The sequence below is a fragment of the Trypanosoma rangeli genome (assembly GCF_003719475.1).
Source record: "Trypanosoma rangeli strain AM80 chromosome Unknown Tra_15.4_contig_00019, whole genome shotgun sequence".
Lineage (NCBI taxonomy): Eukaryota > Euglenozoa > Kinetoplastea > Trypanosomatida > Trypanosomatidae > Trypanosoma > Trypanosoma rangeli.
In genome coordinates, this window is record NW_021705762.1 from 50,260 (window position 1) to 64,729 (window position 14,470).

Below are 14,470 nucleotides of genomic sequence, written 5' to 3' on the forward strand. Positions count from 1 at the left end.
GCCACTCAGCACAGTTGGTCCACAAACACCAGTCAAAGCCAAGCAACAAAAAACACGACAATCACCCCCAGAATAAGAAAAAAAAACAAACAAACTCTCGCACTAAATAAAAGAAATAAAAAACAAGGGGAAAAAAAGGAATAAGACTCCCTTTGATGCTCAATCTTCTACATTCGTTTTTACAGCAGAAGCCTCTAGAACTGAATTCAAAGTGGTCACTGTACAGCCGCCGTTGGTGTCAGGCTCCTTCTCCGCAGCACCAGGTGGCAAAGGTGAAGCGTTATCAGTAATCTTACTGTCAGCGTCTTCTTCTGCATCCCACGGTTTTACGCCACTCGCTGACGCGTGCTCGCTATTCACCTCAGTCTCACCTTGGGCATCCTGACTGGACAAAGCTTCTGGCAAACAATAGGCATCTTCTAGAATACGCCGATAGTTTTCACTTACTGTTGCGGCGGGTATCGCTAACAGAGGGATGGCGTCTTCAAAATCATCGTCATTGTCCTCTTCATCGCTTTCATCCTCGACATTATCGTCGCAGCCCACCTCATCTGCATCCAAACTCCCATTTGAAGACGGATTCCCTTCACAGTTAGCTAGTAAAAACGAAATTGGTTTGCGTGGTTGATCTTGCGGCAGTTGCTTCACCTTTGTCAAGAGCAGAGAATGCGGTGTTGGTAAATCATCAACTGGCATTGTGGAAGTCATCCCAAGCTTTAGTGAGACGGAATGGCTTCTCTCCTTTCCCTCCACAGGTGAGAGAGACGCTTTGTCGGGTTGTTCCATTTCACTTTCTTCATTTTCGTCTTCTTCTTTTGTTTGGTCTTTGCTTTCACTTTCAGCATCAGCTAACTTTTTCGAAGGCTGCAATCCACGATATAGAATACCCCTCAGGTGATCGAGCATTTCCAGGTAGCCTTCAAGCGGTTGCTCGTATTGAGGAGGGACAGAAGTCGTACTATGATTGACGCGATCTAGTTCATTACTTCCTCCCCGAACCTCGTTGTCACTGTCCACAAGCGTCACCAGAGCTGGACGCCCCTCTACTGCCACCAAATCTTCATAACACGCCTCCGAAGAAATGTTTGTATTTTCTTGGCTGCTTGCTCTTGATATGGGCTGCGATATCGGTGGTGATGTCTCATCACGACGCTGCTCTCCTGCACCTTCAATGTAAAGCGGTAGCGGCAGACCCATTGGGGCCGCGTTAGGTTGATTCTCAACAGTGACACGTTCTTGTTTCCTCCGGTGTTTCTGTTTCAGTAGTGTTAGAGATACACCAGAAGGCTGGTCCAAAGGCTTCCCAGTTTCCTCCGTCCCTCTATCACAAAGCGTTCGAAGCACCTCTAATGTACTAGGAACGCTTAAACATACCCTACTTGCCTTTTGAAAGGCTGCAAGAACATCGTCACCATCACCAAAAGTTTTTTTTGTTGCACCCGTCTGCCTGTGAATAAAAGTAACGCGGTGCGGAATTTTGTGACCCTCGAGGCCATCTGCAACATTTCTCCACTGCTGCAATACATCGGCCTGTTCTAACCCCACATCCGTAATTGAGGGAAAAAGAGCTGTTGAACCGTTTTCTGCCACTGGAGACTGCTTTGCACCGTCATCTTGGGCCATAGAACTAAAACCGTAATCAATATCAAGAAGAACTGGAGGCTCCTCTGAAGTAAAGTTTTCAGAAGAAAAAATCTCACCGGCTGCCCCGGATGATACTCCTGCTCCAGGTTCACGTGAATGTGGAGACATCCTGACGCCGACAACAGCTGGCATTTGCCCAATCCCAACTTGTGGCGAGGATTCACTGCAACCCGCACTCCGTGACAAAGGCTGCTTCCCACTCGGAGCTCGCGCAGCAGTTGGAGGCAATACCCCACTCAGCTTGAACGGTGAGGAAATGGAAGTGGGAGAGTTGCCCTGTAACAAACCTGGCTGCATTAGTCGTATTTGTAGTGGAGCAAGAGACACAGGGGGTGGTATCTCTTTTTTGCGTGGTTTGTCATTAACAGGGTTGCCTCTAGCCGCTGTACAGGTAATGTCCGAGGGCAAAGGTGTCTTATTAGCCACAGGCTGACTATTAATCTTTCTACGTCTCCTATTGTTATTGGGAAACTCAGCCCCTGCGTTGAGGGCCTGGGGCAATGATGCTTCTTCGCTTTTTCCAGGTTGCTCTTCCTGAAAAGGGTCCGTCTCGGCATGATGCAAAAATTGTCGACGGCGTTGTTCAACTTGACGAAGCTCTTCCACTCCAAAATGCAAGTCATCTTTGGAGACAAAGGACGACCTTGCCCCCATTACCACCAATCCTGATGTAGGAGAAGCAGCACGCGATAGAAGATATTGATGATGCTGCTGCGGTGAGGCCGTAATTCCCTGTGGCATAAATCCAGCTGCAGCTAAGGGACGAATAATTTGTTTATCGCGAAAAACTTTTGATGGATTATATACGTTTGTAAACGGTGTATGAGAATCGCCAGCAGGACGGTGCGAAGGTGCGCTACTGCGACGTACAAGGCCGTGAACCTGCAAGTGCGTCGGCGTAGAATTCTTCTTTGCGCCTTTGTCGTCCTCGTTATCTTCCCCGGATTCTTCACGAGCAGCATTTGAGTTCACCAGCTGTGAAACAAAAACGGGTGCAGAGATGATACGCAGCATTGACTGGGGCTTTTGTTTCTCGTGAGGCACAGGAGGTGGCCCCTTTGTCACCGATAGATGGGAGTGAGGCGCCGCATCTTCTACGGAGCGCCTACCCTTCGTTGGGGCACACAAACCTACCCCTCCAATTGCCACCTGTGGAGTGGTCAACTTCCTGGGCATGTTGCCGCCTTTGTTGCCGCCTTTGTTGCCGTTTTGTTCGCCCGGAGCCACAACAGCAGCAGATTCCGACCGAAAAGGCCGGGCTGCGTCTTCTCGGGGAGGCAGAACAAGTGACTGATGCCGCAAGTTCATGGGAAGATAAAATAAAATGGGAGAATTCGCCGCAAAAACCTTCCTTTTCCCCCGCACCACAACCTTCGCTTTTCGCTCCCTGGGATGATTACTAATATGACAATCATTACTATTTCGAACAGGATCAGCTGGTTGCAAAGAGGCGGGCGACTCCGCTTCTTTCATTTGACGCTGTACCCATCGTGGATCACGTCCCAATACTAAGTGTGGTTGGTGCGATTGCGGTGGTGGTGACATTTGTGGAGGCAACATCCGTGGTGAGTGTAAAGAATTCGCAGCTGGCGCAGGTCCTTGCACTGTCAGATTATTTTGTTGACTCTGCCTTTGTTTTTGTCGTTGTTGAAGCGGCAAATCACCTCGGGCAAGGAGATTTTGATGTTCAATAACCTTCGCAAGTTGCTTCTTTCGAAGTTCCTGCCGGCGCTGAACACATTCTTGCTCCTGTTTTTGCCGCTGCAGGTATTCATCTTGTTTGCGTTTCATGTACGCATGAATTGTCTCGCGAGATTTTGGATCCACGTTTTGAGCGTACCGCTGCATAATGGCGTTAACACGCTGCATTCGCTCTTGGAAACCTTTAAAAACGGCAGCAGCTGCCGCAGGTTTTTGCCTAGAAGGTTCACTGACAAACTGGTTTTGATACTCCGCGGTGGTTGGTGGCAAATTGCGTTGTTGTTGGTGTTGCTGCTGTTGCTGATGCCGAGGGGAGGAAAGTGGTGACGTCGGTGGGGGTGCACAGGTGGGGGAAGCCGCCGCCCCAGCCCCTTTACCGCCAACCACAGGAGCAGGAGGGACAGCCTTGCCAGGAAGAGCATCTGATTGGCACTGTTGCAATAAATGCTTTCGGTAGTTTTGAATCCGGTTGAGGTCAATAGCCGCAGCCGCGGCAGTCGGTTTTGGGCTGAGTAAAGCCAAATTGCCCGCAGGACGTTGTGCGAGAAGTCCTACTGCGGCCTCTGCACCTGGTGACAGGGGTTGCTGAGATCGCTGTGGTGATCGCTGAAGCTCGTTTTGTTGCTTTGCTACTGCCATCGCTGCTGCTTTTCCAGGGGATATCCCTTGCGCTCTTGCATATGGCGAAGCACATCTCAGTGGGACTCCCCCCTGCTTCACTGGTTCCACCACCGCATGGTTATTGTTGTTGTCATTATGCTCTCCCCCAACCTCAAAATCTATAATGTCCTTAAGACGTACCTTGCACTGAGTGGCGAGCATCAAATTTTCCTCTAGCTGTTCAAGTGAACGTCGTATAATAGGAAGCGCAAGCGTCTGCTTAATACTGGGCCTTCGTGAAGGATCCTTCTGCAGGCACCAGTCTACCACATTGCGGAACTCAGATGAAAAGTGTGACGGTAATGGTGGATAGGTGCCTTTTACAATGCGTTGCATTAGTTGCTGCATACTACTGCCGTCAAAGGGGTGTTTTCCAGTGGCCATTTCATAGAGCAGCACTCCCAGTGCCCACACATCCGACTTGTTATTATACGGTTTATTGCGACATATCTCAGGCGAGAAATAGTATGGTGTGCCGCACATAGTGTTCGCCATACCCATCGTGTTGCGCAAGACAGTTGAGATGCCAAAGTCTCCAAGTTTGGCAGAACCATTTTTCATAAGAAAAACGTTCATTGTCTTGATATCGCGGTGAAGAATGTGACGGGAATGTAAATACTCCATGGCAAGACAGATCTGCGAATAATAATACAAAATGGTGCTTTCCTTCATTGGCCCCATTTTAAGTTTGCCATGAAGATCTCCACCATCGCAGTACTCCATTACAATGTAGAGGTTATCACGATTTTCAAAGTGTTCCACGTAGCGTACAATGTTTGGGTGACTTAGTTTTTGTAGCACACGGCACTCATGGCGTGCCTCCTCGCGTTCCTTCTTACTCATTTTGCCCAAAAAGACCTCCTTGATGACGAGAAGCGCATTGTCACTGCGCCGCTTGATGAGAATGGCACTGCCAAAGCTGCCCTTCCCCAGCACACGTATTTTTGTGTACCGCTCCATCTGCAGTTCCACCAACTTAAGCTAAAATAGACTCAATCTTTTTTTTTTTGGCAACACCAGCTGTTTCACCGTTATATATATATATATATATAGCTGTACTTTTGTTTTGTACCCTTTATTTTTACTTATTTCCTTGCCTTCTCTTCTGCTTCCGTCTCTCTCTCTCTCTCTCTATATATATATATATACTCTTCGCTTCCCCTCTCCTTGTGTTGCCCACCTTACCAGGTTCTCCCTAATGAGTGCCTTGTGCTGTAAGCGCTTCCCCTCCGCCCTTCAAGCTGCACGCCGAGTGTAAAGTGCCCACACGGTGAGAGCAGCGGATGGTATAGTTTCTATGAGCAATGCGCGTGTCGGAATGTCGCTTCCTCACCTAATGATTCCGCACAAGAACAAGGTTAAGTGAAGGGTGATGGCTGAAAAAGAATCCTGCACGCACCCCCCACAGCAAGGCTTCTCTCCTTCTGTTTACCCCCTAGAGGGAATATCGAGGTCGATGTAGTTATCCTACCAGCCAGTACAAAGCCCTAAAGTGTGTGAGAGAAAGAAAGAAAAAGAAGACAGGAAAGTGACACGAGGAAGTAGGCGGTTAGCGTGACAAAAAAAAAAAAAGGAAAGCGGCGGCAGGGAATAGGTGTAGGCAACACTTCCATGACGCGCATCCCCGTGATGGATGCAGAGGAACTGACACAGCAAAATATATTATTACCAAACGGCTAAAACAAAAAGGAAGGAAAACATGGACTGCATGCAATACAAAATTAGCGCCAAGAAAGAAAAAGAGGCAGTCCAAAACAAGGGAAGAAATTTAAAGAATGAATAGGGCACAATGCTTCTCCACAGCAGCCCGCTCCCCACTCACCGTCCTACCTGCCCTTTTTTTTTGTGTGGCTCCTTTTATATGCAAGCAGTCATACCGTTGAGCTTATAAACTCTTTCCTCTCTCGTGTGGGGGTATAGCTAGACTGCAATGTTTGTATGCATGCGCCGGCCATTCTTTTTTTTTTTCTCTCTCTCTCTTTCATGCCTTACCATTCATTGGCCACAGCGCAACTTCCAACAAAATACATACATCATGCCTCCAAGGTGTGACAACCATTAGTTGTGTCAACATCTATATATGTATCTGCACAGTGACACTACGCCTCAAAGAGCCAGCTTCAAGAAGAGGGAAAAAGACAACTAACGAAACAGTAAAGAACACCAACAAAAAAAAAATAGTACTTGGTAAGTAATGGGAAGTATGCATGTGCATACATATCACCCTTCTTGTACGTCTGGGGAATGAGAGAGGAGAGAGGGAGGAGGACACACCTCACAGCCAAGCGGTGAAAACCAATCAATCGCAAAAAAACAGCCGACCCCCCTCCCCCCCCCCCCAAAAAAAAAAAAAAATGCCTTCAGCGTGAAGCCCACCTCCGCACACCTCAACACGTTCAATTACTTCTCCCTATCCTCATCTTCATCCTCGCCTCTTTACCCTGCACCATATGCGGGCACGTTGTAACGTTTGCTTATTTGCTAAATCTCTATATTTTCCTTCAACTCTCCCATACGTCTCTTTTCTGACTTTTCTGCATCAGAAATGTCTATTCCACACGCAGCTGGGGGGAACTTGTCGGAGACGTCTCGCCGCCAAAATTGTCTTCCGATACCTGCGCACGGGCTGGCTCCACCTGCACCACACCGTATCCTGTCCGGATACCGGGTGACTCTGGCGACTCCTTCGGCGTCAGTTGATTCGCCGACCTTCCACCAGACGCTGCGCCAGCCATTTCAACGCCGTCTCGCCACGCTCTTCCGTCCTTATCTTCCAAAGGCGAAAATATCACGCCTGGCGGCCCCCGCTTGTCAAGGCGATTTTCGCTACAGTTGGGATGATGCCGCAGACGACGCTTTGCGACACGCAGGACACGTTTGTAGTAAATTTCAATGTAAATAGCAGCTACCAACACCGCCACAATAGACAAAGCAAGAATCACGAAGAGCGCCCTAGCCGACTTTTTGCTCAGTCCACCAGTACTCCGTGGCACCACACGTGGGGTGTAAACGTCACGGTCAAACCGCAGGGCTGAGGAAATTTGCGCAGATACAGGAATCCTGGCAATGTGCTCCTCCACCCATGACTCCCCGACATCATCTGTGGAGGTATAACGCACACCTGCATGCAGGTGAAACGTAACACGAACGGGACTGCCACGATACAAAAGTGATCCTGGCACAAATGCGAAATGAAACGGTTCATGCACACATTCTTCATCTTGGTTGTTTGACGGGCACAAACGAAGGTAAATGCGTCGATAATGTAGGTAAGCAGCGTACTTCTCCCACCGCAAATACACCGTAGAATTCCCTATTGGAGTCTCACCCATCCAATGTTGACGTTCCGCTTCTTCGCCCAACTCACCATCATTCATCTTATCTGGCAAAGATGCTCCATCGAGTACAAAGTATAATTTTGATTCCCTGATATTATTGTCACTGCTGTTGGAGTGAAAAACACCCAAGACATCTTTTGCATCAACAGAAAGAATGAGGTACTCCAGTGACATCTTCGCAAGGATTGACGTATTTAAAGGCTTCAGTTGATCACGCAACGTCAGATAAACCCAGTCTGTTACTCCGTACACCTGTTCATCCGGAGCTGTGCAAAGTGACAACTGTACAGTCGATGACCCAGATTGAGCCTCGGCATCAACACCGTCGTCGGTTACTATGGTCGTTGTACTATTCAAAAAGATATGCCCCGGTCGATGTGGGTTAATATTTGCTGCACAAAAGGCATCACTGTGTAAAGGTTTTGGAACACCGTAATACGGTTTCTTTTTAGTCTTATCCTTTCCATTCAATGGCTGAGTAAAAATGTCGTGTAATAATTGAGAGCTGTTGAACGGATTAGCAGGGACCGAACCACCAAGAACATCCGGTACAGGCCAGTAGGCCGAGGAGCGACACAACGCATAGTGTGTGATGGTGTTAACACCTGTAATGTATGCAAGCTGTTTCACATGAACGACGATGGTCTCGGAGTCGGGAAACCGTAAACGCAATGCAAAGGAACCTTCAGGATGCCCAGTGGCGGAGAGTGCCGTCCCACTTCCAACCACGCGTGCAATTAGGGAAATATTAAGAAACTGTCCCTCGCTTTCACTAGTCAACCCAGACTCGTGGAAGAGAGAGACATTTCCTGCTGGCTCAAAGCGGATGACAGGATCACAGTCAAGGTTAAGGCCAGACCCAGTGCCTGCACATGTTACGGCTTTGCCGGTACATTGGGCGCAATCATGTAGATTTGGGGTCGTCCAGGAGGCATTCAAAAGTTGAACCTCCGTCGCACGCAGCTGAGTGGCGTTGAGGTGAACCAACATTGGAACACTGTACTTAATGTGGGAGTAATTTAATTGGTACGGATATATCAGAAGGGCGTATCCGTATAGACGCTCTCCTGTTATGGGATCTTTGGCAGCAGCAAACCGCACATCGATCGAGACATTGAAGGAACCCTGAAACAAACCGTTCTCGCTCCCTGGCAATTCCACCACCGATGAAAGCTTTGATTGTATCCGTGAAATGTTCTCCACTTTATTCGTCTTCGTTGCCACTTCCGCTTGCACTCCCGCCGAAGACTTCACCTGAAATACCTCAACTTCGGTGCCAACTGAGTCGTCTATTGAAATTCTCACCGTGTACGCTCGTTGCATGGACAAAATGCCCTTGTATGGTGGCACCCAACTTGCGGGTTTTACAACCTGCGTGTAAATAGTACCCACCAACAGACTTTTATTTACCGCTTTGAAAAGTGGTTCATTGGTGGTACTGTTGCGTAGCATGCGAAGACGGTTAAGAGAAACATTTCCCACCCATGTGGCCTCACAATTATTCACGTATAACTTCCAGTCAATAACACCTTCAGCGTTTGCATCGTTGGCGATGGAGACACCTGTGGTGGAGGCAGGCGTGAGCATTGGGGCGTACTTGCATGGATCACTACGGTACACGTCACAGTCTCGGTGTTTTCCACCAAACTTTTGAAAATAATTCTCGCCGCTCTTGTACGCGTCAGTTACTGTATTCAGATGCCCGCGCAGAGTGGTCCCGCCCTCTGTCTCTGAAGCATCGTCCCAGGTCCAGATGTCTGAGGCGACTCCAGATCTTGCCTGTTGGTCAAGGCATGATGCATTGAAAGACACATGTGCACCGTCGGGCACGTAGGCTGATGTCAACAATGCACTCTTTGAGTCTCCCACAGGTGTGAATGTCACAAATCGAGCAGCCATATTACCAATAATCGTATACGCCCGCAGCAACAACGCGTTCCCCTCCATACGAAGCTCAAAATCCATATCATCTGGTGACTTACCATCGCGGCGGGGTGTCACGTGGCTGCGTCCTTTCTGTGGCCAATCTGTGACATCAAAAAGACCCGGATAACGCGGTGAAGAACGCCACGCAGAAGCGTCACAAGTGCCCCTGCAAACAATATGTCCAAGATCATACACCGTCGAGGGATATTCCGGCGACGGTGTGGGATTTTTGCGGGGCTGCAATGTGGCACTTCCATTGCATACACGTCCTGTAGCACACGTCAGAGCAAAGTCAAAATGGTCAACGGATTTGCTGGACGACACGTATTGAAAAACGCCTGAAGTATTGTTAAATCCAACCAAGTTACCAGTGCTGGTTTTCGTTCGCAGTTCTGCCTTGGTATAAATACCACCAGGGCAGAACGAAACATTCTCACCGCGGCCTGCTTCCAAAAAAAGATTGTAGGTATTTGGTGCAGTTTTGCTTTCATTGCCCATTTCATAGTTAAACACAAAGTTTCCCGGGCACTCCACCTCTTTGGCTGGCGGCGGTGGTGGTGGTGGTGTTGGTGAGGGGGGCGAGGTCACAATAATTTTAGCAAGCCCCGTGCAGAGTGGATGACTGGTGCCATCGGTGTCCACCGCACAGCTAATGACAAACACAAATACGTCAGAGGTCACCCATTGTACAGTCGGTGCAGCGTAATAAAACTTACCTGTGTTATTATCCAGTTGGAAAGCCTCTGCATTATACTTCGGCGGCGATACAAGAGTAAAGACGGCCTTTTGGCCGGCTGGGCATGCATCCTCTTTGTGTGGCGTAATCGTAAGCGAGACATTCTGCGAAAAGAACACGCGGAAGCCGTAAGCAAGGCTGCAGTTTGGTGGATTCTCAGTTGGAGGGAGGGAAGGCTTCACAACAGTAAAACTTGCCTGAATATTAAAACAAGAAGCCACCTCGTTGCAGTAAACAGTAAGTTCGACGCTGAAGACACCCTCATCTTGGTTTTCAGCATTACGATCAAACCAGAGAATGGAGCCCTTTTCAATGTAGAATAATTTCTTCATTGTATCACTCACTTTGCTGATAATAATATGCCGCGGGGCAAGACAGTTATCCACATAACTAAGTGGTTCAAGCCGCGCGGGAACCGTTATATTCGTCCTTACCACAGGAAGAACACCATCGGGGGGGCACGAGGGCGCAAAGGGAATGGGTGCTGCAGTTGTGGTGGTTGTCGTTGTCGTCGTCGTTGTATCATTAGTGGGCCCCGTGTTTTGTGTTCCGTGTACAACGTAGTACACAGAGGCCTGTTTGCAAAGCGGCGTGAAGACGTCACACATGACGCTCAGTCGCTGCGAAACGTAGCGCACCTCACCCTCCATCAGACCTGTGATGGTGGGTGTGTACTGTACGACGAGAAGGTGGGTGTTAGGAATGACAAAACCTGACAGCGCGGGAGCCATCGTAGTCAGCGTCACGTATTTGCCAGCACACGCGTCAAGGTCCCACGAACGTTGCAGCAGACTGGTGGTAATCTCACCCTCCTTGGCGGCGTATACCCACGCACACTGCGGCAACGCAACAGCGGCGTCAGCAAAAGGGGCGGCAGCAGACAGTAATACAAACAACAGTGTTGCGAAGAGCACACCACCCGAAAGCAACTTGCCAAATTTGGTGATTGCGTCAGAACCACGGAGTTTTGTTGCTTTCCTCATTGCTTACTGTGTCTTATGTAACTACCCAGGAGAGCTCAGGTATGACGCACCCTTTTACTCTTTTTTTTTTGTTCCTTCTTTTCTATATATGTATCTCTTTATAATGTTCCCTTCGTTGAGGGCTTCTTTTGTTCTCGCTTTTTGTTCCGCCTTTCCTTAAAGATTGGGGGACTTGCCCGTTGGCTGACGTGCCGTTCCCCACTTGTGTGTGTAGGCCTCGTCGGTATCTCGTGGCCGTCGCTGTCTCACAACAGCACACCTGTCCACAGGAGGGAATGTAGGCAGGAAGCTGAGTCAACCAACTCCCCTCCACTCGCTCTTCTACTCCGCTACACCTGAATTCCCTACGCGCACAAAAGAGACACCGAAGAGAGAGAGAGAGAGAGAGTGTGTGTGTGTGTGTGTTAAAAGGAGAGAGTAAACAAATATGTTGTTGGGGTTCTGCGGCTTTGTTGTTGTTTTCTCCTTTAGTATTGTCGGCAAGCCTGTCGTGTGACATCGATGACTATGTTAACGCCTCACTGCCATTCATCAACTCCCACCCCACCACTACGCGACACACACACAAGGCCGAAACACCTTCGGTGGGGGACGCATACTTTCTCTCTATATGTTTCTTCCTCCTACCGCCAATCACCGCAGCGGAGATTTCAAACGGCACACCTTCTTGGACTTCCACAATCCCCCGCATACCATTGCCAGCCATGCGCCCTATGCACCTCTACAGCACTGCCCTAAACCAACCTTCTCATGGCTCAATGCCGCACTCTGTGAATCCGTTGACCATGACAGAGAGAGAGAGTGAGATGAGTCCAGGTAGCGGCTTGGCACACAATACACCACGATCTTCGCAGCTGCAAAGAAAAGCTGGATCCCGCAGCTCTAAGCACTCGCCTGTCCACCACGAAATCCACGCCTGTTTCCGCGTGTTGGGCACCAACTGCAGCAAGGGTAACTGCTTGCGGTGCGTACCGCTGCGCAACGGAATAAAGCAACGACTATATGAAAGACACTTCTCTCCGCTACCACTTGCGCTTCCTGAGCGCGGTGGCCTATTCGTTGGCACAAGGTGTGAAACAGTGTGCAGCGTTACTACAAGTTGTGGCCAACCATGTGGGTTGGTGCCACGCAAGGCGCACTCAAATGGGGCCGCCCACGTGAACCGCGCAAACGGGTCATTGGAGCGCCAGGAAAGCTGCGTGATCACCTCGCTATTCATCTGACGCTCCATCGGCTTCACAAGCGGCGAGGCGGTGATGGCCTCTTCAGCGGCAGGCACGCTCGTCAGCGGTGCCCAGTCGGTGCCGTATACCCAATATGTGCGAGCAAAAAGTGTATCCGGCCCATGGCACACCGCGCTCTCCAGTACGCCACGCACAACGACGTCAATCCTCTTCGACGCCACAGCTCTCGTCATCACTGGCGTCGCCGTCGAAGCTGCAGCAAAGGCGGAATCAGGGGCAGTTAGCGGTGCTGATGACTCTTTCGAGCAATGACGATGACGCTTTTCACGTGACTGCTTCCCCTCGCGCTGGGAAGCCAAGGCTACGTCGGCCAGCCCCTCCCTCTTGTTGCTCTCCATTGTGCAACCCTGAAGACACGAAACAAGAGCAAATGAAAGTATCAGGTCGAAAGCAATCCAAACACAACAACACAAAACAAAAAAAATAATAAAGAAGAGGGTTAAAGGGGCAATCAGGCAAGTGGAACCAACACATTGCAAGTATCTTTGACGCGTGTGGGGTAATGCTCGCAGTGCTACCACTATGCATCGTAGCTCAGATGCTTGAGGTCACTTGCCACTGCCGCCCACTCCACCAATAAGGTTGGATGGGGCGAAAACGCAGCACAAAGTCTGTAGCCAGCGCTTGCTTATCCAATCAGGTTTTCGTGCCTCAAACAGTACACAAGCGCCACGAAGGAAGGTCCATAATAAAAAAAGGAGAAATGACATAAAAACGATAACGAATATAAAGAAAAAGAGAGGGAATGTCTCATCTAAAGCAGGAAGAAGGGAAGCCGTGACTCCCGTCCCGTCTCATTCCATCTACGCCTTAACGTGGATAACATCTAAATCAGCATTGCCCGCGCCAATACCACCGCCAGCAAGGAAAGCACACAACAGGTGGTGGTCAAAAAAATGTACAACCAAAAATTCTGGCAAACACGTCGTTCTTTCCGCAGCCACACCCCTGACCCGAGCACAAAGGGCGTAGAAAAGAGCCGGTAGGAAGAGGAAACCGGACTCAGCACGCTCTCGACTGCGTCCTCAGCAGCAACTAAGCCGCTTAATCTCTGCCGCGGCTGAGGCCATGAAAGCTCGTTTTTTTCTTCGTCACGTATAGGCCGCTGAGTAGAAATTGTGTTAACTGCCCCTAGTCCAGAAGAAAGATTACCGTAGTAGACACCACTGGTTCTGCCTGTGTAGGGGGCATCATCAACATTTTCGCCCCTAGCTTCAGTGCTTTCCTCTGGCAGCACCGGGAATGTTGCGCCAACCAAACTACCTCCCGCTGGCTCCTCCTCCTCAGGCAATACGACGGAAGAAAAAAAGTGAACTAAGGGCCTCGCAAAGCTAATGTGCTTCTCCCGTGCACCAGTCTGCTGACACGCAGTTCTAGTTGTATTCAGTGAAGTTCCCACAGATGACCTGGTTGATATCAAATTCCAATGCTGCTCAGCTCTCTTCACACACAGCAATAGGCGAAGCAGACATGCCTCCATCTCTTGAAGCTTGTTCGCGTCTAATAAGCCATACAAGGTGCGATGCCCCTGTGCAAAAGTACACAGCGCGTCGCACCGTGACCGCGCTGTTGTAAGCCACGCAACTGCAACTTCATCGTCTACATTTACATCACTTGGTCGCAGATTCTGCTCATACCACTGAATAACGGCCTCATGCTCCTCCACCACAGTCTGAGCGCAGGATGTATGCAGCGGCGACCATCGATAATGCGGCAAACAAAACGCAGGTGGAATGTTCACATGACGCAAAGAAAGAGAAGAAGACGCTGGCCACCGAATACTATCAGCTTCCAACGCCGATTGTGATCCTTTTTCACACTCATGAGTTTTTCTATCATGTTGCGACAGCCCGTTTATCTTCGCTGATCGTTCAACTACCAAGGGCTTCTTCAAGAACCGCCGTGTTTGCACAATTTCTTTAGAACTGACAGCACCTACGCAGTGCCGTTCACTCCTCGCGCCTGAACGCGTTGAGGCTGAGCGTACGTGTCGCCGTTGCATGAACGTCACCGCACCTACACTGCAACGGCCTCTAGTGCTCTTTGCTTACCGTGCGCAAAGGAAGGGGAAAAGAGGAAAAGAAATATATATATATATACAAAATACGCAGCCCTTCAACTCCACGTCAGGCATTACGCAGCAACAAGAAACAAAAAAAGACAAGAACTACATGTGTACGACACCCAACGTGTTTTTCACTACTTTTCGCGTTTTTGTTTTTGCCTGTGATCCTCGTC

General features: G+C 49.4%; 4 protein-coding genes across 4 annotated transcripts, besides 7 other annotated features; all 4 read right to left on the bottom strand.

Moving 5' to 3' along the window:
- Nucleotides 1-159: 159 nt before the first annotated feature.
- TraAM80_01006 (putative protein kinase, putative,serine/threonine-protein kinase Nek1) lies at nt 160-4,965 on the bottom strand (the record flags this gene model as incomplete). The annotated part of the gene is made up of 1 exon (XM_029378063.1): nt 160-4,965. One exon carries the CDS (start codon nt 4,963-4,965, stop codon nt 160-162), a length of 4,806 nt encoding a protein of 1,601 aa, XP_029242150.1.
- Nucleotides 4,966-5,037: 72 nt separating this feature from the next.
- Nucleotides 5,038-5,057: a microsatellite.
- A 47-nt stretch (nt 5,058-5,104) lies between these two features.
- Nucleotides 5,105-5,138: a microsatellite.
- Nucleotides 5,139-5,503: 365 nt separating this feature from the next.
- Nucleotides 5,504-5,534: a sequence feature (A-rich).
- A 792-nt stretch (nt 5,535-6,326) lies between these two features.
- Nucleotides 6,327-6,345: a microsatellite.
- Nucleotides 6,346-6,554: 209 nt separating this feature from the next.
- TraAM80_01007 (uncharacterized protein) lies at nt 6,555-10,988 on the bottom strand (the record flags this gene model as incomplete). The annotated part of the gene is made up of 1 exon (XM_029378064.1): nt 6,555-10,988. The coding sequence occupies one exon, from the start codon at nt 10,986-10,988 to the stop codon at nt 6,555-6,557; it is 4,434 nt and encodes a 1,477-aa protein (XP_029242151.1).
- A 357-nt stretch (nt 10,989-11,345) lies between these two features.
- Nucleotides 11,346-11,376: a microsatellite.
- Nucleotides 11,376-11,393: a microsatellite.
- Nucleotides 11,394-11,736: 343 nt separating this feature from the next.
- On the bottom strand, nt 11,737-12,570 carry TraAM80_01008 (B9 protein domain 1; the record flags this gene model as incomplete). Its single annotated transcript, XM_029378065.1, has 1 exon — nt 11,737-12,570. One exon carries the CDS (start codon nt 12,568-12,570, stop codon nt 11,737-11,739), a length of 834 nt encoding a protein of 277 aa, XP_029242152.1.
- Nucleotides 12,571-12,629: 59 nt separating this feature from the next.
- Nucleotides 12,630-12,659: a microsatellite.
- A 399-nt stretch (nt 12,660-13,058) lies between these two features.
- TraAM80_01009 (uncharacterized protein) lies at nt 13,059-14,234 on the bottom strand (the record flags this gene model as incomplete). The annotated part of the gene is made up of 1 exon (XM_029378066.1): nt 13,059-14,234. One exon carries the CDS (start codon nt 14,232-14,234, stop codon nt 13,059-13,061), a length of 1,176 nt encoding a protein of 391 aa, XP_029242153.1.
- Between the last annotated feature and the right edge of the window lie 236 nt (nt 14,235-14,470).